The 23,011-nt window shown below is 45.0% G+C and overlaps 1 protein-coding gene across 3 annotated transcripts in view; it reads left to right on the top strand.

The window, feature by feature from the left end:
- LOC100123284 (stAR-related lipid transfer protein 13) overlaps positions 1-23,011 on the top strand; it is a 227,147-nt gene that overhangs the window by 167,780 nt on the left and 36,356 nt on the right. For all 3 annotated transcript variants that reach the window (XM_031926169.2, XM_031926167.2, XM_031926170.2), the window contains one exon: positions 8,777-8,848. In XM_031926169.2, the coding sequence (XP_031782029.1) occupies positions 8,777-8,848 (72 nt within the window). The remainder of the gene's footprint in view (positions 1-8,776; positions 8,849-23,011) is intronic.

The raw sequence follows: 23,011 nt of genomic DNA, 5'->3' as shown, positions 1-23,011 counted from the left end.
TATCTATGTAGATCCGCCATTGTATGCGGCGGCCGTACATAATTCGAGGCACTTAGGCGTGAAACTTCATTTGCATCGCGCGGGGCGGATTCTGCGCACGAGGCTGCCATCTGCATACATTTTACTCTCTTTCTCCGAAGACTGCTCCTTCCAATGCGCTGTCCCTCTTGAGCTGGCAGTCCTCTTTTACGACTTTTTCTTCAAGTCTCAGAGGATGCTTTCAGATGGGTCTTAAAGCACGTTAGAAACATGTTTGGAGTTCCATGCCAAAATAGATCGGATTCATTTCGCTGCCCATCTGTTTTTTACAGCTGACTGTGTCTTCATTCAGAGTAAGAGTCGCATTGTGTCGGAAAACAAGTGGCAATTACACGCCGCTGTCGTCGTTGATTTTCAGCGGCTGGTGACGCAGACTCTTTCCCTTCGGTGAAATTATTCAGTCATTATGCTTTGCATGCAAACTTTTCGGCATCAATAATAACAGCTTTATTGTCGTTGTCGCTGAGAGTAGAAAGCTCAAAGAGTAATCGCGTGTTTACTCGATAAGCCGGTTTACTTTGTGTGCAGCACCTATATATAATACGTCATTCTTATACGCGTGATGTATCGACGTTATATTCAATTAATTTTTGCGCCGGAAAAAAACGTTGAGTTCGATAGAAAAATTACCGTTACACCGGCACGATAATGGCAAAAACGCATTAAACACTGTCCGACTCGATGTACCACGCGGATCACTGTATAACGAAGACGTCAGTCGAAGACATTCGAAAATTTCGACGGCCAAGGTCGCTGCAAGTGAGAGAGAAAGAGGCGCCAGTAAGCTGCAGTTGCGTGTATGCGCACATCCGCACGGAGTTAACGACGTATGCAAATGCAACTGCAGGACCCGCGGCGAAGGAGTCAATCTCGTTCCTCGTCGCTCGCCGCGTGTGATATCAGCAGCGCGAAGAGCCAATTATTGCCCCGGCTTGAGCTTGCAAGTGTCCGTTCGTCGATCGATCGATCGATGAGTAATCGACGTTTATTTTTACTCTTCGCTTATTCACATTTCTCCGCGTACACACTATTATTAATTCTATACACGGAGGGAAATATCGAAAGTGATGAATTACTCGTATACGGTTTCTAAAATAAGGAGTACCGAGCTAGCCAAGTTCTTTTTCTGTCTCGGGAATCAAGTGGAAATAGAAGCGGCCGAGCCTAAAGTTGCTAAATTTACGCGTTTCGAACCAATTTTAGCGAAGGAAAACAAGTCTGAAGTGCAGTCGATGTTTCAAAGAAGGCGCCACTACTCACCGAATGACAGCCGTGTGTGGAGAATTGACGAGTTGAAAAAGCATAATTCGGGAACAGGTGGAGAGAGAGAGAGAGAGAATATTTCGGTCGACAAATGACGTGAGAATTAGTTGCATTTCGCTAGAGTAGGTCAGGGCCTTGGAAGACTCTCGTTTTATCGTTGTTTTCGAAGTCTTTTTTATTCGGACTCGCATCGGGTTTCGCATGGGGAGAACGAAAAGAGTCGACGGGGGAATACCAGAGGGTTTTGCAAATTTTTTACCTTAAGACTAAATTTACAATTGAAAATATGTTTGCGTGCACCATTTACTTTTACAGTTTTTCATAAAATTGTTTACCAGAAGAGTCATTGCGTAATACATCGCTCCTGAAAAATGTCAAAATTGTAAATTATCTCATTGTTACCGAACAAACGAGCCACTATACGGCATCCGCGCAAATGTTTCTCCGCGGCGCACAATCGCACGCGCTAAAAACTCTCAAGCGGAAACCATTTGACTTGCCCGCACCTACGACAATCCGACACTGCACCGCGAGTCGAAATCCAAAGTACACCCATTAACTCAGCGACTTATAATACATACACTCGCTGGGGCGTTGCGACACCCGGTATACACAAGCGCACATACAAAAGAAACGACGGGCTTCTAAACACGAAAACGAATTAAAATTCTTTCCACTCGCGTATATAATCGCTGGGAATCACAATCATCGTTAGAAAGTAACGCGATAAATCGCGCTTTTATGCGCGTTTTGCTCTGTGTTGTGTTTTCCCGAGGAAGTGTATATTGTGGATATGAATGAAAGCGCGTATGGAAACTCATAGGAGAGCGACTTTCCTTCATCAAAGTTATTTCAATTTATTTCACTGGAATTCCTGTATAACGATCGAGAATAATCGAATAACAGCTGCCGAGCGACAACTTACCAATTTAAATTTCCAACCTCATAAATCTCCTAACGAGCCCGCTGAAAGCTCGGCAAGCTGTGTCAGGCCACAATTAAATCTCAATCAGCCGAATAATCATAAAACACTTAATAACTACACGCGGATACTTATAAGCCTGCGTCAGAGCAGTATACGCACGCATTATAGAATATATACAGTGGAAACCCTCGCGATATTACGCAAGCCTTGCGAAACGGCCCCTTCGGCGTTATTCCACGCGAGAGGAGACTCGCTGCAGCAGCGGCTCACGCCCACGTATAATCGAGAGAAAGAGCGGGAGCTGCGGCCTGTCCATTATCTCGCGGGTCAGTGTTCTATCGGATCGCGTCTCGGATTTTTCGAGGAAAGGGGACTACCGGTTATGTCCCGGCACTGCTTTTACCTCTAAGCCGACACTGCCGCTGTGATGCATGGCACAAGCGGTTTATGAGCTACTGTGCGGGATCAATTATTATCCGGAGAGAACACGTTGGATCGTTAAGGTCTGATACGATTTTTTAGCGAAGTCGAAGTTCAAGCGTCGTCGGAAATTCGAATGTGTTTAGAGTTTCGAAATAGAATCGCGCCGTTTGATCCGCCGCTGCGGTGTAAATTGCTTCGGCTGGTACAAAGAGGCGTTCATTCGTGCGAACGATCTGCAGCGGCTTGAATAAAGTTTTTCAGGCGGGTCCGAATTTTCTCATGTGAGAGCCATTGAAAATGCTCGATTGCATCACTGAGGCTTTTGCGGATTATGGAGAACGCGACAGTCAAAAATATTTGAATTTTCTCACTCCCGATCGCGATTTGAAATTTAAATACGAGTTAGCTCTGATTTTATCGCTAGAGCTCTATTTACACTTGGCAGGTATATAAATATTGGATTGTTGTGTAAATCATATAATATATTCCTTCCCTACATTTTAACGCGAATTATCTTTTTAACGCGGAATTTAATTCTCTTTGTGCTCCGATTCCGGCTTTTTTCCCGCCGTGTTCTTTGCTTGAATTCACTCGGCCGCCTCGCGCAAGCTATTTTCTTGGCCCTCACAAAAAACGGCTATGGGGTCTATACTCGCGTGAGCTATCGTTCGTTTCTTTTTCAGCCGAGTCCCTTTGCGCGTCGCGCAAAGTTAAGAAGAAGAAAAATAGCCGCTCGAGCGAGAGAGGAAAAAACCATGACGCCGAGAGTAGGTGTCCCTTGAAAATACCCCGAGCCATCTACTTTTAGCTTACTTTAGCCTCTCGCGGCATTGTGATAGTTCCATTGCCGTCGAATCGCGCGAAGCTTTATTTCGAGAATTATTTTTGCATCCGTTTTGCGCGCTCTGCTCTCTTTAATTAAAGAAGACTTAGCAACTTTTGCCGCAATTTAACTTTTGATTGAGAAAACTTTCGAATCTCGAGTGATTAATTTTTTGCAACAAAAACCACACCATCACTGCCGCACCTGAGCTACTAACCCTTCCGGGACACTTCCGTTCTACACCCAACATAACATCAGTCTCTCACGCGCGTTCTTGACCCGTTTTCCACCAAACACACAACTCCTCCGTCGCTTCCTTCTCTCAGCCTTGAGTGACTTTACGATGGCTCGTTGTGCCGGACTTACATTTCCGCCGTCCAGGTATAAAGCCAGAAAAAGCCGCGAATCCACTCGCGCGCGCGTATATTAAGCGATCTTCGCGGGCGAGTTTAAAGCGGTGTGCGAGACATTATGCAAACACGCCGTAGTATAATCTCGCGGAGGGAGGTCGCGCCCTGTATACTTGTATATACGTATGTATATATATATATATATATATATATATATATATATATATATATATATATATATATATATATACCGAGACGCAGGCACGTATAACATCGACCGGCTGTATTATCTTCCGAGTTTTAACGGCCCTAGAGTTGTAAACGTTGACGTGCTCGCGCGCTCGAATTTTTAGTGTTCATAAAGATATTTTAGCGTTATGGTATTTCAGGATTTTAGTGCAGTAGTCTAGTATTTCAGGAGATCTGGGGAAATATAGCAGCTCGGTTTAACTGTGAATAAGGTTTTTCTGTTGAAGAGGTTGATGTACTCCTGCGTTTTAACGGGGATACTTGTGGGGATCTATAAATTTCTATTCGCACGAGACTCTAAATCTTGAGGGACGATCGGGGAAATCAAATGCAAAGCCTCTTAGGCCGCTCTTGTCCTTAATTTTCTCGGATAAGCCCTTCCCGGCACCGAAATCAGGAAGAGTTTCTTGATTCGACATACGGACTTGCGTATAAGCTACTGCACGCGCGTGCGAGTGTATTGATCAATTTCGCGACTGAACTCTGCGCACAGGTCACACACACACACGTGCGTACCGAAAATCGCTTTTGAATTTTAGCGAATTTTCGCGTATCTGATCGCCCATAAGAGCCGATTACGATTAATAATTCCCGAGAGCGCGAAACTAAAAAAGAACTCATACCGAAATGAATGATAATTTCAGCGTCAAAGCAATTTAATAGCGCGCGCGATTTTCCACATAACGCGTGACACTTAAAACGGTGACAATTTTAATTCCGGCAATGATTCTCGCGGATCGTTGCGTAAATCAGTCTCTCAATTTAGGACGTGTCGCGAGCCGCGTATAAAAGGGGGAAGCAAAAATGATCGAAAATTTTCACCTCCCACCCAGCGGCGAATATCATAAATTAAAAACTTTCTCTCGCGGCAGCGCAGACGCTTTCCTTCGCTCGCTCGCGACACTCGCTACATCAAAACTCGAGGATATAGCGAACAAAGTGTCTTGAACCCCCTTGCGCATACATAACGTTTCTATCCGGGATCGTGCTTGCGCAGCGCGAATGAGAGATCAGAGTCGCGCAATTATCGCCGTGGCGGCCGCGCGAAATCTCTTTACGAGCCTAATGAATCGTGCGGCTGAGCGACGCGCGGGTGGCCGCGTGATAAATTCATTCTGACAGTCCAGTTTTCCTGTGTGATCTATGCTCGATGCGGACGATTTTTTTTAAGCTTTATCAGAGAAATGACTCACGTTCGAGGCCGAAAGAACCTCATTTCCCGAGTGTGACAGTTATGCAAAACGGAAGAGCTCGAGAAATGAGGAAACCCTTCCCCTCTGGAAAATCCAAGTTACGGCCGTGTTTCCTACCGGTGCCCGCTCTCGAGATCGTTATTCTTCAGCGCTGTCCTCGCGAAGGCTCTAAATCCTCCGGTGATTCATGCCTCGGGGGATTAGTTTCGTTTGTGCCCAAGAGTAATGACTTGAGCTTCGATGAGGAAATTGATATAAGTTGCTCGCTCCGCGCTTGCTCTCTCGGGTAATGCCTTATACCCGCGATCATTTGTAATTGATTTTTATTTCACGGATCATTTTGTTCCTTCGTTTTTTGCCTCGCGAGGAGAGGAAGCATTAATTGATATAAAAAGCTGCGCGAAAGCTTCGAATCGATGTAATCGAATGGCGAGGAGACGTATGCGTCTCGATTTGGCGCGATGAGCATCGATAATAAAAAAATACATTTCGTTATAAATCATCCTCGCGTAAAACGATCTTTGATAAAGTTTCGTCTTGGAGACACACTTGCGGCGTAATAAACTCGGCTATAAATTTGTTGAAATATGAGTACATGAAAATTTTAGAAAGCAGTGATAATTTATTCTCTAAAATGTTTACAACTAATAAAGTTGAGTAGACAATCGTCGTAGATTAAAGAGAGATTCCTTTTTGCATATCGTCATACACAACGTGTCACGCATCGTAAAAGTTTTTTATTCGTTGTATAACGGATAATCATCGCCGCGTCAGAGGAGAGAAATTGAAAGAGGTATAAAATACGCGGTGACTCGACTTTTTTGCATCAATTTAATTTATCAATAATCCCAGAAGTCGCAGTCATCGCAAGGACATTTAAATGTCGCCGACTTCCTCTTTTGACACACTCGCGCGCGTCATTTCTTCGCGCAGGTATATATAACCGCGACTCCCGAGATTTCTCTCGTCGCGTCGGACTCGTGCTAATGCCTCGCGAACATGCAACCCGAGCAGGTCAATTTTTCGTGTCCACCTCCTCTAGAGACAGGATAAAAAATGATACGTAAACAACACCAACAATGAAGATTTAATGCTCGCGATAATAAGCTTGACTGATTATTGTTCGAATTACGAAACGTGTTCCGTTCGCGTATCACCAGTCGAGAGAGATAACATTTAAGCCGCTTTCAAATTATACGCACTGATTTACAAGTTCACTGTTGAGAAAATTTTAATTCGAAGGTGAATGACCCAGTTTCCAAGCTGCCAATCGCTCGCGTATACAGGCGACACTTTCGGTATACCCGCCGCTCAAAATTTGAAGACATACTCGCACGCTCTTACCTCTGTATCTCCGCTGCACTAACGCGAGAAAAAGAAGTTGGGGCAGAAGCATATAACGGAGATTTCTTAACGACCTCATTGACGAAACGCGTATAACGCTAACACGACAGATCAGGCGCAGCCGCTCTCTGGGACGTGAAACTTAATAAGATAATCCGATGATGAATACGCTAAGTATAAAAGAGATCGCCTTACGTAATTACGCAAGCGATAAGTCTTCGATCCTGCGCCGTCCTTGTTTTTTCCCTCCTCTTGTGCGTGCTCCTCTTATTTTTCTCGCGTGCAAAACAGGTATACACAGACACACGAGCACGAGTAAGAGAGAGAGAGAGAGAGAAATGAGTAACGAAGAAATTACTTAGCGCTGTCGGGAGATTAATCCCGCGAGCTGTACGGTATACCGAAGAGCCGGTACTATTTTACTTTATCGAGGCAAATATTTTACGGGCCAGAGGGGGATTACGAAGTGCGAATACCGCGAGGGGGGTTCCGATGCTAAATTTCGAATTTCTCCTGCTGCACACATCGCCGCTGTCAAAGTCGATGGTGCTTCTATTGAATACGCGTTAGTTATATCTTTGGATGAATGCAACGTGTTGGATGTGTATGCAAAGTGAATTTGGACGTGGCCGTGAGTTTCGTAAGACGATCCCGGCGCGAAATCGCCAGTTGAGACGTCAGATTGGACGAACCGAGAAGGTGTTTTCAGGTTGAGTTACGGCTCGGAACTGGATCTTCTTAGAAAGTTCAGCCTATCATATAAGCTGCCCTTAATCCACTCGTAATTGGCTTAGCCTTGAACACTAAATAATTTACGATTCCAAACAAAAAACTCGAATTACCACTCTTATCAATTCCCCATTAGCCTATTAAGCTCGCAATCATCAACACTATACACCCGCAGAGCCGGTCCCACACTCGTGCGAAACGATTCGTCAAACCGAGAATTTGTCGCGATTCCGCACGTGCAACGATTAACGCTCGAGAAATCGATCAGCTGTGCGGCCGCGTATGGGCTTGTCCGACTGTGGCCGCCGCGATCGATCATCATTAAAGGGACAGAAAACACGATCGTGCGCCTCGCGCTTCGATTTTTCACTGCGAGCGCATTCGCGTTTTAGACTCCCACGAGCGAACGAGCGCGTGTTGCCCCTTATTCCATGGGTCAAACTCGATGTCGCTGACGAATCGTGGGAGGAGGTTGTGCAATTTTGAAGATCCTCTTTGAAGGAACAAACGTTCGCGGGTGTATTTTCAGATGGATATGTTTCCCTCTAAAAATGTCGAGAATGCTTCGCTTTGAAGCGCTTTGCATATTGATGATGCGAACGTACGAGTGTTTTTAGAGGTATTAATATTCATGTGACGCTTCTGAAATGATTCAAGAGGTCGCGTTTCTAGCGCGTTGTTGTCAAATTGAAAAATCGATAAACGTTTTGGAATACTTTGCTGTCTCGCAGACGTTCGGTGGAAGAAAATTTAATAATGGAAAAATAATGCTCGTGATTAATTAAGCTGTGGGGTAATCGATGCTATTTTAATCGTAAACTTATTGCATTTGCATAATTATGCGCGGAAAATAGAGGGGAACGGAGCCTTGAATGACTATATGCCTCGAAAAGTCGTATGTCATAAATTCCTTGTTTCTTGAAAAATTGTTCAATACAGCGTTACGTCATGACTGACGTTTATGGCTTCTATTCTAGCCATCAACTCACCATCACCTACTTTTCAATAAACTAACTCAAATTAAAAGCAATCGCCCACGCACTGGAAAACGAGAACAAATAATGCCCGGAGTAACAAGCGACGACACCGAACAACCCATCAAACTGTCTCTCTACAAAGTCAGCGTTTGTTTCCCACAGCAGAGCAGCAGCAGGAGAAAAGCCCTCGAAAAATCTAAGCGTTATTTATTTGCGACTCGAGTTTCAGAAGATATCGAGTCCAGCATTCGACACACGTGGCTCTCGATCCGCACGTGGAATCCGCGTATAATCTTCCCCATATTTCTTCTCATTCTTGCTCTCACGCTTCTGTATACATACGTATATAGTATACACACACGTATACAGACTCGCGAACCGCCTCTTCCTGCTTTATATCTCTCCTCCGGTGGAAGACGCCAGGATCATTAATCTCAAAGCTCTCTTCTCTTCTTTTTCAGAAATCGAAGCTCAGGAGGCGTGCAAGTGGCTGCGGGCTGCCGGCTTCCCTCAGTACGCGCAGATGTACGAAGGTGAGTGAAATTCCCCGTTTGCCACGGCCCTGCCCGTAATTAATTGCTAATTAGCTGAAATTAACGTTTTTCTTCTTCTTCGGTCTCGCCACTTCCTCGTCGCCTTTTTTTCGTCATATACGGCTCTCGGGTCCTTTTTATTCTTGAGAATATTTCTTTTTTTTTATCGCTTGCAAACTTTAAACGCTGCGCGCTATGCCGAGATAAATTAGACGATGGCAGCGCGGTGATAAGTCAGTTCTTTGAAAAAGAATAGCGTGCGAAGTTCTTATTTGTACAGTTTTCAGCGGGGGTTTGCGAGAAAATCGCATTGTTAAGAAAATTGTAGTTCTTTTTATTTTAGAGAAATAGATTTAGAGTCAGCTTTGATATCTGAAAAAAACGGTTATTTGTCGGACGATCTGTTAAGCGGGTTGATTTACGGGTCCGTTTTCGGAAAGAAATTTCAATCAGGTGTACGTATACGGATAAGCCAGAAGAGCGTATCACCACATCTATAAATACATCTTAGAGAGGTCTCGTTTTAAAACGAAGGATTAGACGGTTGGTGGTTTCTTCCCTGCTCAAGATTTATCTCAACTCCCCCGAATTTCACCTTATCTCCGCTCGCAACTGTGAACCGCTATAGCACAATGAGTTTTCCGATCTCATCCCGCAGCACAAACATAATCTTCCTTCAACTCCTTGAATCACATGGCCCAACATCAGCCGAGACCGAGTCAAAAGATAAAGCTGCCGAGTGTGGGCCTAGTCCCTTTGACGAATAGCTGTGGCAAAATTCGGACTGGAACAGCAGTCCCCTTGTTTGTCAGAGTAACCAGCGACAGTATTTTTTCTACTCCGAGCTCTGGTCTCAAATCTGGACAGTCACATGAAGGAGTGTCTTTGTCTTTTGTTATTGGAGCCTGCGCGAGAGTGCTCTCTAAATTTCTAGAGTAAAAGTTTTGACGCTAAAAATTGCGTACACGGCGTTCTTTGAATCTGAATAAGTGAAAGCCTGCTCATTAAGGATACGTGGTCTCGGCTCTTTGATTGAGTAAAAGTGAGCAGGCTGTGAAGCAGAAGTGATTAATCATTTTAGGAAGGAAAACTTTTTTTTCGGAGCATAGTGAGTATCAAGTTTAGGTTTTCATTATAAAAAAACGACGAAACGGAAAAATGAACAAGTCCTTGCGCAATCTCGGCATTATTCCTCCTCTATAGTATTGCCATATCGAGCAAGTCCATTTTGAGCCGAGTATAGAGCGTGTGTGTAAGAAAACGACTCCACCATTGTTCGACACGCTCGAAAATCACTCGTGCACAGGAATCGCCTCTGCGGCGGCGGCGCAAGAAAGCAATCGAACAAAAATCCTCCGCGCAGCATTGCATACATGCTTATGTAAGTCCGCGAGAGGCAAAAAGAGTCGGGAGGACAATACAATGGTCTATTAATAGAAGGGACCATAGCTGACTCTTTTTTTTATTTCAATATTTAATGCGAACAATACCGGCATCAGCAGTGAACGTTGTTGTTAAATTGCGAGATGTCGGCGGGGAATTGTCATGGGTAGCCCTTTTCGAAGGCTCGCCATCAGCAATGTTTTTTCATCGGTGTTTTTGTAGCTGATTAATGAACTGATGTTTTTATAATTAGCGTATACGAGGATTCGTCCCGATAGCATCGAGTGATTTACAGAGTATTTAATAGGCGATTAGATCGAAGATTCCGATAAGGCAATTGTACTACAAATAATGTTCATCGAGATACGCGTTACCAGTGGAAACGCGTTACAAAATATGACTATCGCACTCGTCGGAATGTAACAGCCGCAGCGAGCGATTGAGATAAAGCGATTGCATTAGCAAACCCGCGCATAGCGCATTTTCAGCCAAACAAAGAAAATAGCTTGGGACAGCCGATCGCCATTAACCCAATAGCTCGAATTTCCATAAATCCACTCCATCGGTTGGATCTAGAGAGAGAAAAAAGGCCAACCACCTGGCAAAAGAGCGCGGCACATTGCGCCACCGAAAATTGGATCCAAAACACACCACTTACGGCAGAAATCGCCCGAGGATAAGCGAGTGACGAGGATGATAAAAAAAAAGGAATATAATCACACACACCAAAAAGTCCATGAGCAATAATTGCCGATATGCCCAGCGACGACGTAACGTTTACACGTAATCGAGAGCCGAAGCAGTCAATTGAAAGATATTAGATCGTGAGCTCTCGGCTTTCCATTACGTGTGAGGAGACAGACAACAACGGCGCCGTTTGACACGACGTCGACGACGCTGTCTAAACATAAATAGATCCGACATCGTGCAACGACGACGACGTCGTGCTGCGACTCGCGGGATGCCTTTTTTTTTCCTTCTCCTATACACGCTCTAGAGTATCGTACGCGCGCCTTTTTCCAAGGAGGAGTTCCCTCGAGAGTTGCGTCACGAAACGACACGTGGAACACGTGTTCCCCAATGCCGCGCATGATAACTTATTGCAACCGCTTGTTGGAGGCCTCTGTTTTTGTTTATTGTTGACGCGGAAGAGAGATTCTGTCAATGAACGAGGCGACGTGTTAACGACTCGGCAGTTTGCGTAACTCGGTGGTGGACGACCTATACCTGTCACCCACACACACGATTTTTGATTTATTGTTATCTGATCGTGCACATCTAAATTCGAAATTATTCACCCCCGTGTGCGAGAAAAATGTTCCTCTGCTTCAAAAATAATATACAGCGTCGTCGACAGCATCAATTGATACACGACGCCGAAAATAGAGGCTTCGACGCCCCTCGCGAAAATAACTCGCAACAAACAAAAACGCGTCGGTCGATTGAGCAAGAGGCAATAAAGGCGTATACGCACACGCGAGCCCTTCGCCTCTCTGATGACGAGCATCTCGTGTCCGCCGAGGTCTTGTCTCGAGCGAAGGGCATATTCTCCGGAGAGTCGAGTCGCGAACGATAAAGCATCGTCGCGATTATATATTTATCCCGGAACCGGCAAGATGAACATGTGCGCGCGCGCGCGAGAAGATCGCCCTCCAAAGTGCTGTATGGTCTCTTCTTTTTTTTCGCTCTTGCCCGAGTTTCTATTCCTACTCGCGTGACTCTTGTTTCTCGCGTTTTATTCTCTTCCGCTAGAGAGCTTTTGTTGCGACATTTAATCGAAAAATTTTTCAGATTTCTCTCCTTCATTATACTCCGCGGAGTTTCTTCGTCGATTTTTATTGCGCTTCTTTTCAAACTCGAGAATGAAATCGCTAAAATTTATCCGTAATTTAAAAACTGGTCAAAGGCACGATCATTAAGGCAAAATTAAAACTTTCCAAGTTCTGCTATAACTCGCAAAAGAGAAAGTTCCCTACCCTATGGATTTTCCTCCTGCAACTCATCTTTATACTTTTTTTTAACAAAAACTTTCGGCAAATCTCATCACGCACATCGCCTAATCTCCAAAAAAAGACCTGAGCATCACCTGCGCTTTCTCCAAATCCGAGCGAGAAAGTCTCTCGTTGTGTGTGATGCCCGGCTAGGAGAGCATCTCTTTTCGCGAAGAGCCAACGCTATATAATCGCGATGGCCGTGTGTGCGGCGAAAGCTAGAATCGCGTCTCACCTCTAAATATACCTATGTCTCTGGTATATAGATACCCGGAATCTTGGAAGTTAGCGAGCAGCTGCTGATAGTCAGGAAATCTCCGGGCGACGCGACGCTTAATTAGCCGGAGGTATGCGGATCTGCATTTACCCCGAGATTTCGGAGAATCTCTCGTGTATAAGTGAGAGCTCCCGGTGTTTTGGGAAGAGAGACAGAAGTGCTGTTTTTCGCGCGTACACGTAAGCTGGGTAATTTATCATCCGCGATACTTGTGACGGATTTTACTATAATTTTCTGGAAAATAAAATAAAATGAACGAAGACCCGATCGAAAATATCGTCTCTTGCACGAGACGAAAAAAACACACTCGCACGCGAGTTATTAATCCTCTCGCCAAGTGATGTTCATTCATTGCTTCCCGAACCTCCGCGCGAAGCCAGCCTTACCTCCGGGCGAAACTTTTCGCGACAATATCCCACGCTTTGCATAAACAAATCTAAGTGGGTGAAGGCCTTGCCGGGCAACCTTGAGACGATATCAATTTTCGCCGACTGATTATTTTTAAAGCCAGAGAGAGGGAGAGAGGGAGAGAGAGAGAGGGCTCAACTCACGGTAATATCGCTCTCTGCGACCACAAGTGCCGTGTAATACAGCTTTATTTCCGAACGTGCTCGGGGAGTCCTTCAACTTCCGCGGCCGCCACGGTCACGGCGAACGTGCGTAGATCTTTCACGCTCGCGCGATGGTTTATATTTAAAAAGGGACGAGAGCGATGTCGATTGCTCTTAATTTCGCTCTATTGCTCCGCGATCATGAGCCTTGGGTTCTTATTTACGGAATAACCGGAAGTCTCGATCGGGAGACGATCTGGTGAAGCTCCGTGTACAGGTAAAAACGAAATCGGTTAAATAATATTGATACGGGAATAGATCAGCCGTGGCTTCGACGATACTCGATTTGCATGTACAACGAGGCGTTTTTTCCTTGTGCGTTAGTAGGCTAAGAAAACAGCGTTTTTATATTTAGAGCGGGTTTATTTATACCCGCGAGAACGAAGCTTTGACCAAATACTGTGTTTGCGGCATTGTCAGGCCTTGTGTGATTTTCTCTCTACGTCTATACGCGCTGCAGGTTATTACGCTGATCATCTCATCCTTCGCGGCGGAGCGATTTTATTTCACGACTAACGTATAGTAAATCAGGCCGAATATTTTCGATGAAACGTAAAACTTCACTTTTAGTATCGCGTAAAAGTTCGTTTGTTGTTGATGTTACATCAGTGAATCGTAATATCTTCGAGGAAAGTTATTCGAACGTATATTTTTACACTTTTTATAGGTCAAAATATGCCTCGGAATTCCACTCGACTTTCACCTAATGGCGCCGAATAATATCTGTCTTAATTGCCCGTCTTGTTTGAATTTTATTTGCATATCGGTAATACCCCGAGAGTATTTCCTTGAAACGTGTAATCAACCTTAATGACTCTCGGATTCACTTTTTGGCACGCTTTTAAGGAAGGTGGAACAAAATTATCGCGACTCTCAGCAAACGGCGGTTGAACTGAAACGTTATATTAAACTATCGATATCCTCATCTTCAAAAAGCAATCTCACATCCGCCAAAAGTTTTTCAACGAACGCAGCGCTAACGTAAACCTTCGTCGGTATCAATCTCGCCGTTGATACGATGCTAATAAGCGATAAGTTCGTCACTCCATTGATCCCAGCTCTCGCGCGTACGTCATTAGTCACCTTTATTGATACTCTCGCACTCGATCCCTTCCACTCCGTGAAGCGTATACATATAGCTAACGCGAGCGCGCGCGCGACTCAGGTGTTTGGAATTCCTGGGCTAAATGTGGATTTCTTGCAACACACACCGCGTCGCTGGAGAATATTTTAGCCGAGTATAGATGCGACGTGACTAATTGATTCGTACACGTTTAGACCGAATTCCTATTGTTGTTTTGGCTTTTGTAACTCTCTCTCTCTCTCTCTCTCTCTCTCTCTCTCTCTCTCTCTCTCTCTCTCTCTCTCTCTCTCGATAACGAGCTCTGTTTTTCCGATTAAAATAGCGTACTTCGGCTAATCGCGCTGAATCACCGCTGCTTTCATTATCGCTCGAAAGTTATGCGCGGGCTGAATACACGAAAATCGCTTCAGCCCTGATCGATGCACTTGCGAAACCGGAAAATCCCCCGGAGAGAAGAAAGACTTTACTTTCTCGGAGCGTTTACGCGGATACTTTCCGCGAAAAAGAGAAGAGAATGTAATAGCCGCTAAACGCTCGCTTCAGCTCAGGTAAACGCCCATTGTGAGCTTCTGTAGCTTCATTCATAGGCTGCGTGTATGCGTAGGATTTTCCTGTCACCGAATACTACGGGACTTGGAATATTATGTAATTTTGCCCGCGCGAGGACCGAACGATCGGCGGTGGAGTTGTCGCCAAGACAAATATTGCTTTGGCCTAGATTGTTTTGATTTAGGGCTGTCTTTTTTTAAGCTCTCCCGCGCACGTGATTCGATTTTGATTCTTTTTATAAAGTTCAAGATTCTATGTATAGCGCGAGAATTGTGCGCGGCGAGAGAGGAAATATAGGGTAATTCGAATCCATGTGCGAATAATAATGAAATTTTCTCGTTTCAACACCGTACAATACGGCTACTGTGTATACGCGCTCGTGCGTTATATTCATTATATACTTTGTTCTATTCTCGACGATTTAGCAAACACGTTTCAAAGTTATTACTCGTTAAATCTCCATTCTCCGACTTAATACTCCCGCGCTTACTCTGACCCGGCTTCTTTTCATCGCATTATACCATTTCTCTATTGTTACTGCAATTTGAATCTCCTTCGCTTGTTGGTTCGCGAAATCTTTCCCGCTCGCTTAATCCGGCTCCATTCTCTCCCTCTCAGTCTTTCGAGCTATTTTTACACCTCAGCCGCGAGTTAATGAAAAAATGATAGCGCTTTTTTCTTCGCGGAAAAACATCATAAATTTCGGACTCTCTCTAGTCCAGTAGTGAATATCTCATTCTGTTTTGTATTCCGCGAATCGATAACTCGCCCATTGTCGGAAAGACACGGGAATCTTTTCATTCTGGCTTCGCACTTTATGCGATACCTTATTAGGGCTTTCTTTTGTGTCTCATCTTCTCTTCTAACTTATTATTCCTGGAAGCGTAAGAAAACTCGACTTCTTTTTTGCATCGACTTATGCAGTCAGATCTCGAAATACCTCTGCCCTAGTTCAAACACTGCGATACAGTGGTGCACAGATCCGATATCCACAATAACGGCTCTTGCGTAATTCTCTCGAATAATCCAGCCGCGACATAATGTGTTTTCCTCTCGATCGCTCAGCTGTCCCACTTATTCGAAATCGACTTCCAGAAGAGCGAATCGCCCCGCGCGCCAATATTTTCGGCGGCGAGACGACGCGTTCGTACGTGTGTGTATGTGTGTCCCGCTTCTGGAGGGACGAAAATAACGATGCGCCTGTTAACTCAGCTGCTGCAGCTCGATCTGGAAGTTCCAGAAGCCGTCAGAAATGTGAGAAAGCCGGCGTTTACCGAAGGGCGATGGAAATCGCACGTAATTCGAGGATTTGCGATGGTGTCTGATGAAGTTTACAGAAGATGGCCTGTTTGCTCGGAGAGATGGCTTGTTTGCGTAATAATTCCGATGGGAGACTATAGCTATCAGATCGTACTAATTTGGAGGCAAAATTGAATATTTTGTGACATCATTGCACTACACGGGAAAGCTTTCAATGACTGCGATTCGCGACAGCACGCGCGTCGAATAAACTATAATCGATCACTGTGTACAAGTCCGGCATAAACCGTCGTCGTTATGTACCATCCACGAAGCTGGTAAAGATAATTTTTTGCTTATGACATATCCCGAGCAGACAACGAGTTCCACTCGTATACACTCTGGCTCGCCACTTATTTAGCAATAAAACGCTAATGAATTGTCGCGTCTAAAAACAACGAAGCGCATTTTACTCGGCCGCGCGCGTCTGCTCCGTATCACACATGTGCACTTTGTAATGAAAAAGAGAGCCAGTCATCGAGAGCCGCATAGCTGTGACAAGTGCATCGCTCGACTTTAAGCAGTAGTGTCGTTCATGCGAGGGAGAGAGAATATAACGCGCGCATATACGATTTATTTACCATAAGCCCGGCGCTTCTCTCCATCTCGGTTGTTATTCGTAGAAGAATTAATTTACAACGCGAGCCGTATCGATCGACTTTTAACGAGTACACACAGACACGCTGCATCACAATGCAATGAGAGCAAAAGTACCGAATTCCCGGAATATCAATCAAAGCCACAGAGGAAATAAAAACCTACGTCCAATTGGATCAAAGGCGCCAGCAGCAGCAGCAAAGCCGTGTGTAATAAATTCCCCTCGCTCGGATCTTCAAAAAAATTCCGCGCACCTAGAACATATTTCCACCAAGCCGCGCATCTCTCGCCTATAAATAGCCCGGGGAAAAAGCTCGTTATTAATAAACGAAATGCCGCAACACATCCCTCTCTCTCTCTCTCAGGTGTACATACGGCTCGTCATCTCTCTCTCGCGCCCTTCGATTTTCTCTAATGATCGGCGCTTCTCTCTCTCTCTCGCGACCCTCGCCAGCTTATCTCTCTCCGGCAAAATTGCGAGCGTGTTACACCGCCGAGTGCAATTAACCAGACGAGCTCGCATACGGCTCCTGATTAATGCGCTTTTCTTGATAATTCGACACGTTCGACGGTTATAAGGGAGAGAAGAAGGAGGCGATGGCGTATTATGCACGCACGCGGCGCCGCGCGAGGTAATGCTGCCTTTCAGCTCTGCGCGAGCTGCTGAGATTGCAGGACTAAACGGTCCGAGCGATTATAATATACGAGGGAGATGTATTCTCCTGTTTTGTTTGCTTGAGGGAATAGCCGCTGCTACTCGACGCGGCGCCTACTGGGATGCTTTCCCACAATCTTGAGATGCTGTAGATACTTGTTGATCGATTTGGATTTTTGATGAATTGCGTTATTAGAAAATTGGCGGAACGTTTCATCGGCTCGCGTGACCAAACACACACGCGTCGCTCTATGCATTTCAAACGGCTCATCTAACTCTCGGAATATCGCCCGGTTGTTACAGCATTGCTCTCTTATACAAAGTCTCCCGGCTAGATATCTTTCGCGCGAGCTTAAAGCGAGCTTCCGTGAAAGTTTCTGCGTACTCGAAGCTCGCCTCGGCGAATTCTAAACTGGTATAAGGCGCGAGAGCGCGAATGCGAAAAGGAGAAGATGAAAGGAGATTGATCGATCGGCCGCTTGAACACGGGACATCGGTACTCTTTTCCAACTCTCTCCCCTCTATAAATAAGAAGAACCGCGTCGCGATGCAGTTTCCCTCGCATTTAATTATAGGATCTCGAAGTGCGTTTTTTCCCTAACCCCAAAACGTCGGGCTCTTATTTTTCCAAGACGCAAGCAAACGCGTCCATTGAAAACACTGACCACCCGCGTGTGTATAAGCAAATAGCACCGCGCGAAATAATCGGGGGCTTCCCCGGGGCCGATGCGCGTGTACTTCCGCGTAAAAGCGCGATTTACGGGTTCCGCGCATTCCGGCTGTGCCGCATCGCGGAACGAGTCGGAGCAGCGACACGTGTGTCTGTATGGGACTGGGAGTAGATTAAGGGCTGGATTTCAGATAGGCGAGAGAGCACAGGTCCTCAAAATTAGATTTAAGAGCCGTAGTCTAGACCGAGATCTCGCGCGGCTATCGTTAATTTTCAGCGGTAAATTATTCGCGCTGTATACTGTACGCGAGCACACTCCTACGAGAGAAAGTCTATTTCGATTTTACGGCGACGGGGGTCGCGTTGTTGCCTGGAAATTGATGTGGATGTAAAATTGGCGTAAAGGGATATTTTTGGGGGGTATTAAATTTGCGCTATGTGGTAATTTTGATTTAGGAGAAAAGGAGAGAGAGAGAGAGCGAGACATTGTTTTCTCGAACTTGCCTCAATGGAGTAAATTTAGCTCCCGATGCGATAACTTTGGAGCCAATAATAAGTTCATTGTTCCGTCGATAAAGTTAACTAGCTTTAGCGCATGCTTGCGGTATTTTAAAGCCTCTCACACACGCGCGCTTCCGCGTAATTGAAAAGCAACATAAATATCAATCTTTTTGCGATGGCTGCGGAATTAGTCTTAAACTTTCGGACTTTTACGGCTGATTCGTTAATCTGATTTTCATCGATTCGCGCGAACGCCAATCCGTACGATTGAGATTCTCGGAATACTATGGGGGTGATTTGAATTTTATGGGTTAAGGGGTACTCTCGAAGAGAGGCATATTTTCTTATTCAAATACTATCGGCATTAATGCATTTCTTGAACAAACGATCTGTTTTTTGTTCCAGGTAAGTTCGAAAAATTTTCATGCTGTAAAAGAAATTCGCTGATTCGTAAGTTATAATCAAAAGAAAAGTCATTTTTTATTTCAATCGGAGTAACAATAGAATAAGTCCTTTTTAATGGCTCGTTTGCTGTAATATCACTCATTCGGCACACCAATCACACCCTCACCATCGCTTCAAGCTCGAGGCTCAGCGACGTTTCGATCCGTTTTTCCAGAAAACTATCGAAGATGAATGCGGCATTCATCGACGTTGTTTCTGGCTTCTCTTGTACATCGCCGCAACGAACCGAATCATGAACTCAGTTTATACGCTCGCTTTATGCTTTCTTGAAAAGCCGTTCGGCTGAAAAACTTCTCTATAAAGTCCGCGCAATTAAAATATGAATCTGAAACATTTAACGCTGCACATCAAAGTTGAAATCGCTTCTTTTGCGTCATATGCGAGTATTATTTTACTCCGCAATGCGCGTGTCAAAACTGGAAAAAATTCAAAATATTTTACATCGGATAAGCGCGTAGAGAAAATAATACGAATGACTAACCAAAGAGTCGTCCGTGAATTATAAACGGACAAGTGTAAGCAGACGATATATTTTTAATCCGCAAGTAAAATAAAGCCAGTTATATTCTCGGCGCACTCGAGACGCAGGAATAAGCGTTATAAAAAGGGAACCGCTCGTCGATACATCGCAGAGAAATCATAACCGGGGAGCGATTCTCCAAAAGTGCACAATGACGCACGGAAATAATCTCTGCGTGTACGAAAATAGATGTATAGTACCGGTCCCGAAGTACACGCACGCGAGCTTATCATTCCGAGCGCGCAAAAAGAGCGATGCAGTGTTTTTCTCGATCGTCCACTATAAAAAAGCGTCCGTGAATCGATCTAATTCCCTCCGCGTCCTCCAATCGATCGGATAACGCGTCGATGTTATATGAGATGAAAAAAAAGTTAAAACGGTATATTCGTAAAAAAAGAACACGACCTCGCGTTCATTTTCAACAGCGTCAGAGAGCGAAAAGCGAGCGGAGGAGGTTGCGTGCGAGTGTATGACGCCTTTGGCTTTTCGTTGATAATTGAACCTGATGTCAAAGGCTCGGCCACTTTGTCTCTCGGTCGCTCGTTGTCGCAGCTTTTCGGCTCGTTTGCAGTACAGCTTTTATTACGTTACTCGGAATTTTTGCTGTACATCTACCGGCCGGCTCTTCGTGGAAACTTTGCTTCATTAATTATAGCTCCCATCGTCCGAGGGTGGGCTTCTATTTATACCTTTTTAAAGTTCAAGTTTTACTGCGTCTCGTGTGAGGTTCTTGCATTTCTCGAACTGTGGCGGTAACTAAAAAAATTACATCACGCCGTATAAAACAAACCGATCGTCAATACTTATAAACGCTCGTAAGACTACAATAGGCCGGAACGATTCACCGTTTCCATATACCTAAGCCCCAAGGAAACCGCGTACATACGATAATTCACCATATAACACACAGAGTCCGCATTTGGGTCGCGCGTGCACGTAACAGGAAAGAACGCAGTCCGAATACAGCGGAGACATCAGCGTCTCTATCTGCCCGTATCTCTCCCCGCATATCCATCTCTCGCATTAGATATGCCGGCTGAGATGGCCTCGAGCCATATACAGGATCCAGATCGAGACTCGCGATAATATAGCGCACCACGTGAGCGGGATACTTTTGGCTCTGGCCCACTCGTCTTGGCTTTTCCCATTGGACCGTTTGGAAAATTTCTGCTCGGGGCTGGACCTTAGGAGAACACGAGGGCTGCGTATTGTACCTGCGGAGAGACTCGTTAACGGCTTTGTGAGACGACTGGCCTATATTCGTTGTTTTGACGCTTTTCCTTTCTGGTGCATTGTAATAGGACTACGGAAGATATCGCTGCGGCTAATGGTGCAGTTGTCGGCTGAAGAGAATGGGATATTCGCATATGGGTTATGATGACGACGGTGACGCATTTACAAGCTGTGTCGCGACTTTTTTTGGACTTTCGTGTCGAAAGTGAATAAACCAAAAATTTTCCTCTGTCTGAAAGCTTTAAGGTTTGTTCGTTCTAACGCGCAACTAATTAACATTATATCAACAGGAAAATAATAAACAAGTGTCACGGCGCTAACGTCAAAAAGTAACTATTTTCGTTGGTGACATTGGCCGCTGCCGGTCCACCAAACGCGAGAGGAAAATTGAAATAGAAGAAAATGACAACGACAGTCGCTCGTTTAAATATACGTCCATTGAGAAGGTCGGCAACCACTGCTACCGCATGCGTCCCTCGGTTTACCGATTTTTAAAGACCCGCGTCTTTCCACATTAGCCGTAACGAATTGGCTTTTGAACGCGTCGACCCTATACTCGACGTTGGCACTCGTGCGCATCCTTTTCCTACTGTCTTCTCTCATGCAAATACTTTATACTCTTTTACTGTCCGAGGAAAAACTCGAGCTGAATGGACACGTGGCGATGACGGAAAACGAATATTAATGGGGTGCTCTATTGCGTGCCAATTTTTCGACCTCACCTGCCCATGTATAGCGAGCCATTAGCGTACAGTGTGAATATTTTTTTACCCGCTTTGAAGGTGCAGGTTCTAAATTTAGAAAAAAATAATGATATAGGATTAAGCGTAGATCTTCTATTTTCGAGACTTTCCCAGAGAGAGCGATGCCACTGGCGAACTACTTTTACGTATAACGTTCGTGAAACATATGGTTAAGGGATGAGAGAGGGGCGCACATGTGCACGCGTGGGGAAGAAAACCCGACCGTCATTATTTTCGTCCGTTTGGAAAGCAATGTCTCGAAGGAGATGTTGTATGTATTAGCGGCCTCTCCCGAAAATTTTACATCTTCGACCTGTGGGAACCGAAGATCGAGTTTCCGAGATAGGGAACTTTGAGCAGTGATTACGCGCTGATAAAATCATCCATCACGAGGCGAGATAAAGAAAGTGCATTAGCTACACTGCGCGGAGATAATATTATGCTGACTGTTTGCGAAAAAATAGCTTTTACCAGCTGGAGCGTCTTTTTATTGCAGTCATATTTTTCACTTTATCGGCACCAGAGGAAAGGTAAATAGATATTTTTAGCGATATATTCGCGCGCGAAAACACGACTGAGTAATCGCTGGTTAGAAAAAGAATACAAGTGGAAAGTTATAAGAAGATTTAAATAAAAATACGGCGCGGGCTATCGAGAACGCATTTAGGAAAGTTCCCTGTAAACGTTTCATCGAACAAAAACACACGCGTGAGAGATCTGCTAAACAGCGCCCTACATTTCCCTGGAAAAACATCGAATTATTTATAAATTTTTTTTCGCTACTACGCTCCCTCACAGCCTTACGCAACGAAACATCGAAATCAGGTCCGCTACATCAGCCACAATACACGGAAACCGTAATCCCAGTTCGCAAAAATAACGATCTCGCGTAAAAAGTTCGCGCATCTGACCCTAATACTGAAATAACAATTAACTCGTTCTCGGGAAAATCGTTCGCGGGAGAAAGACACGCGCGCATAAAGAGCCAGAATGGGGAGGAGAGAAAGAACGCGTAAATGTCTAAGGAAAAAGGGGGAGCTCTCACGTATTCGGGGAAGCAAGCGCGCGAAAATTGAATTCGAACGAGGCGTGCAGAGCCGTTGGAGCAGCTCCAAGAGAGACGAGAGCCGCGATGGCCCGACAGCGCCGAGACCAAAAAGGTCTTTGACACATCTGTTGGTGGTTAGCCAAAAGCCGCGGGAGAGTCTAGAGAGAGAGAGAGAGAGAGAGAGAGAGAGAGAGAGAGAGAGAGAGAGAGAGAGAGAGAGAAAGGATTATACAGCCGGGGATAGATACTATAGTTGGAGAACTCGAACTTGGGGAGATTGAAGCTGTGATTGCGCTTCAGTACCTCTGCTTCGTATTGTACAGAAACCGAATGCCGTTTACGTAGACGGGTTGTGCTCTAAAAATATCAGAGTTTATAGTAATTGAAGCGAGCTCTCATTTTCCTCATAAAAACCAATTACCAACAAGGCGTCGCGTACGTTCACTCGTGAGAAACAATAATCACCGGCCTCAGTAGGCCATTCGACCAGTCTATGCCTTTGAAAAGGAAAAATAAACGGAAAACGAGCGCGAAAAC

Source organism: Nasonia vitripennis, chromosome 3, assembly GCF_009193385.2.
Source record: "Nasonia vitripennis strain AsymCx chromosome 3, Nvit_psr_1.1, whole genome shotgun sequence".
NCBI lineage: Eukaryota > Metazoa > Arthropoda > Insecta > Hymenoptera > Pteromalidae > Nasonia > Nasonia vitripennis.
This window is presented reverse-complemented; position numbering and strand designations above follow the sequence as displayed.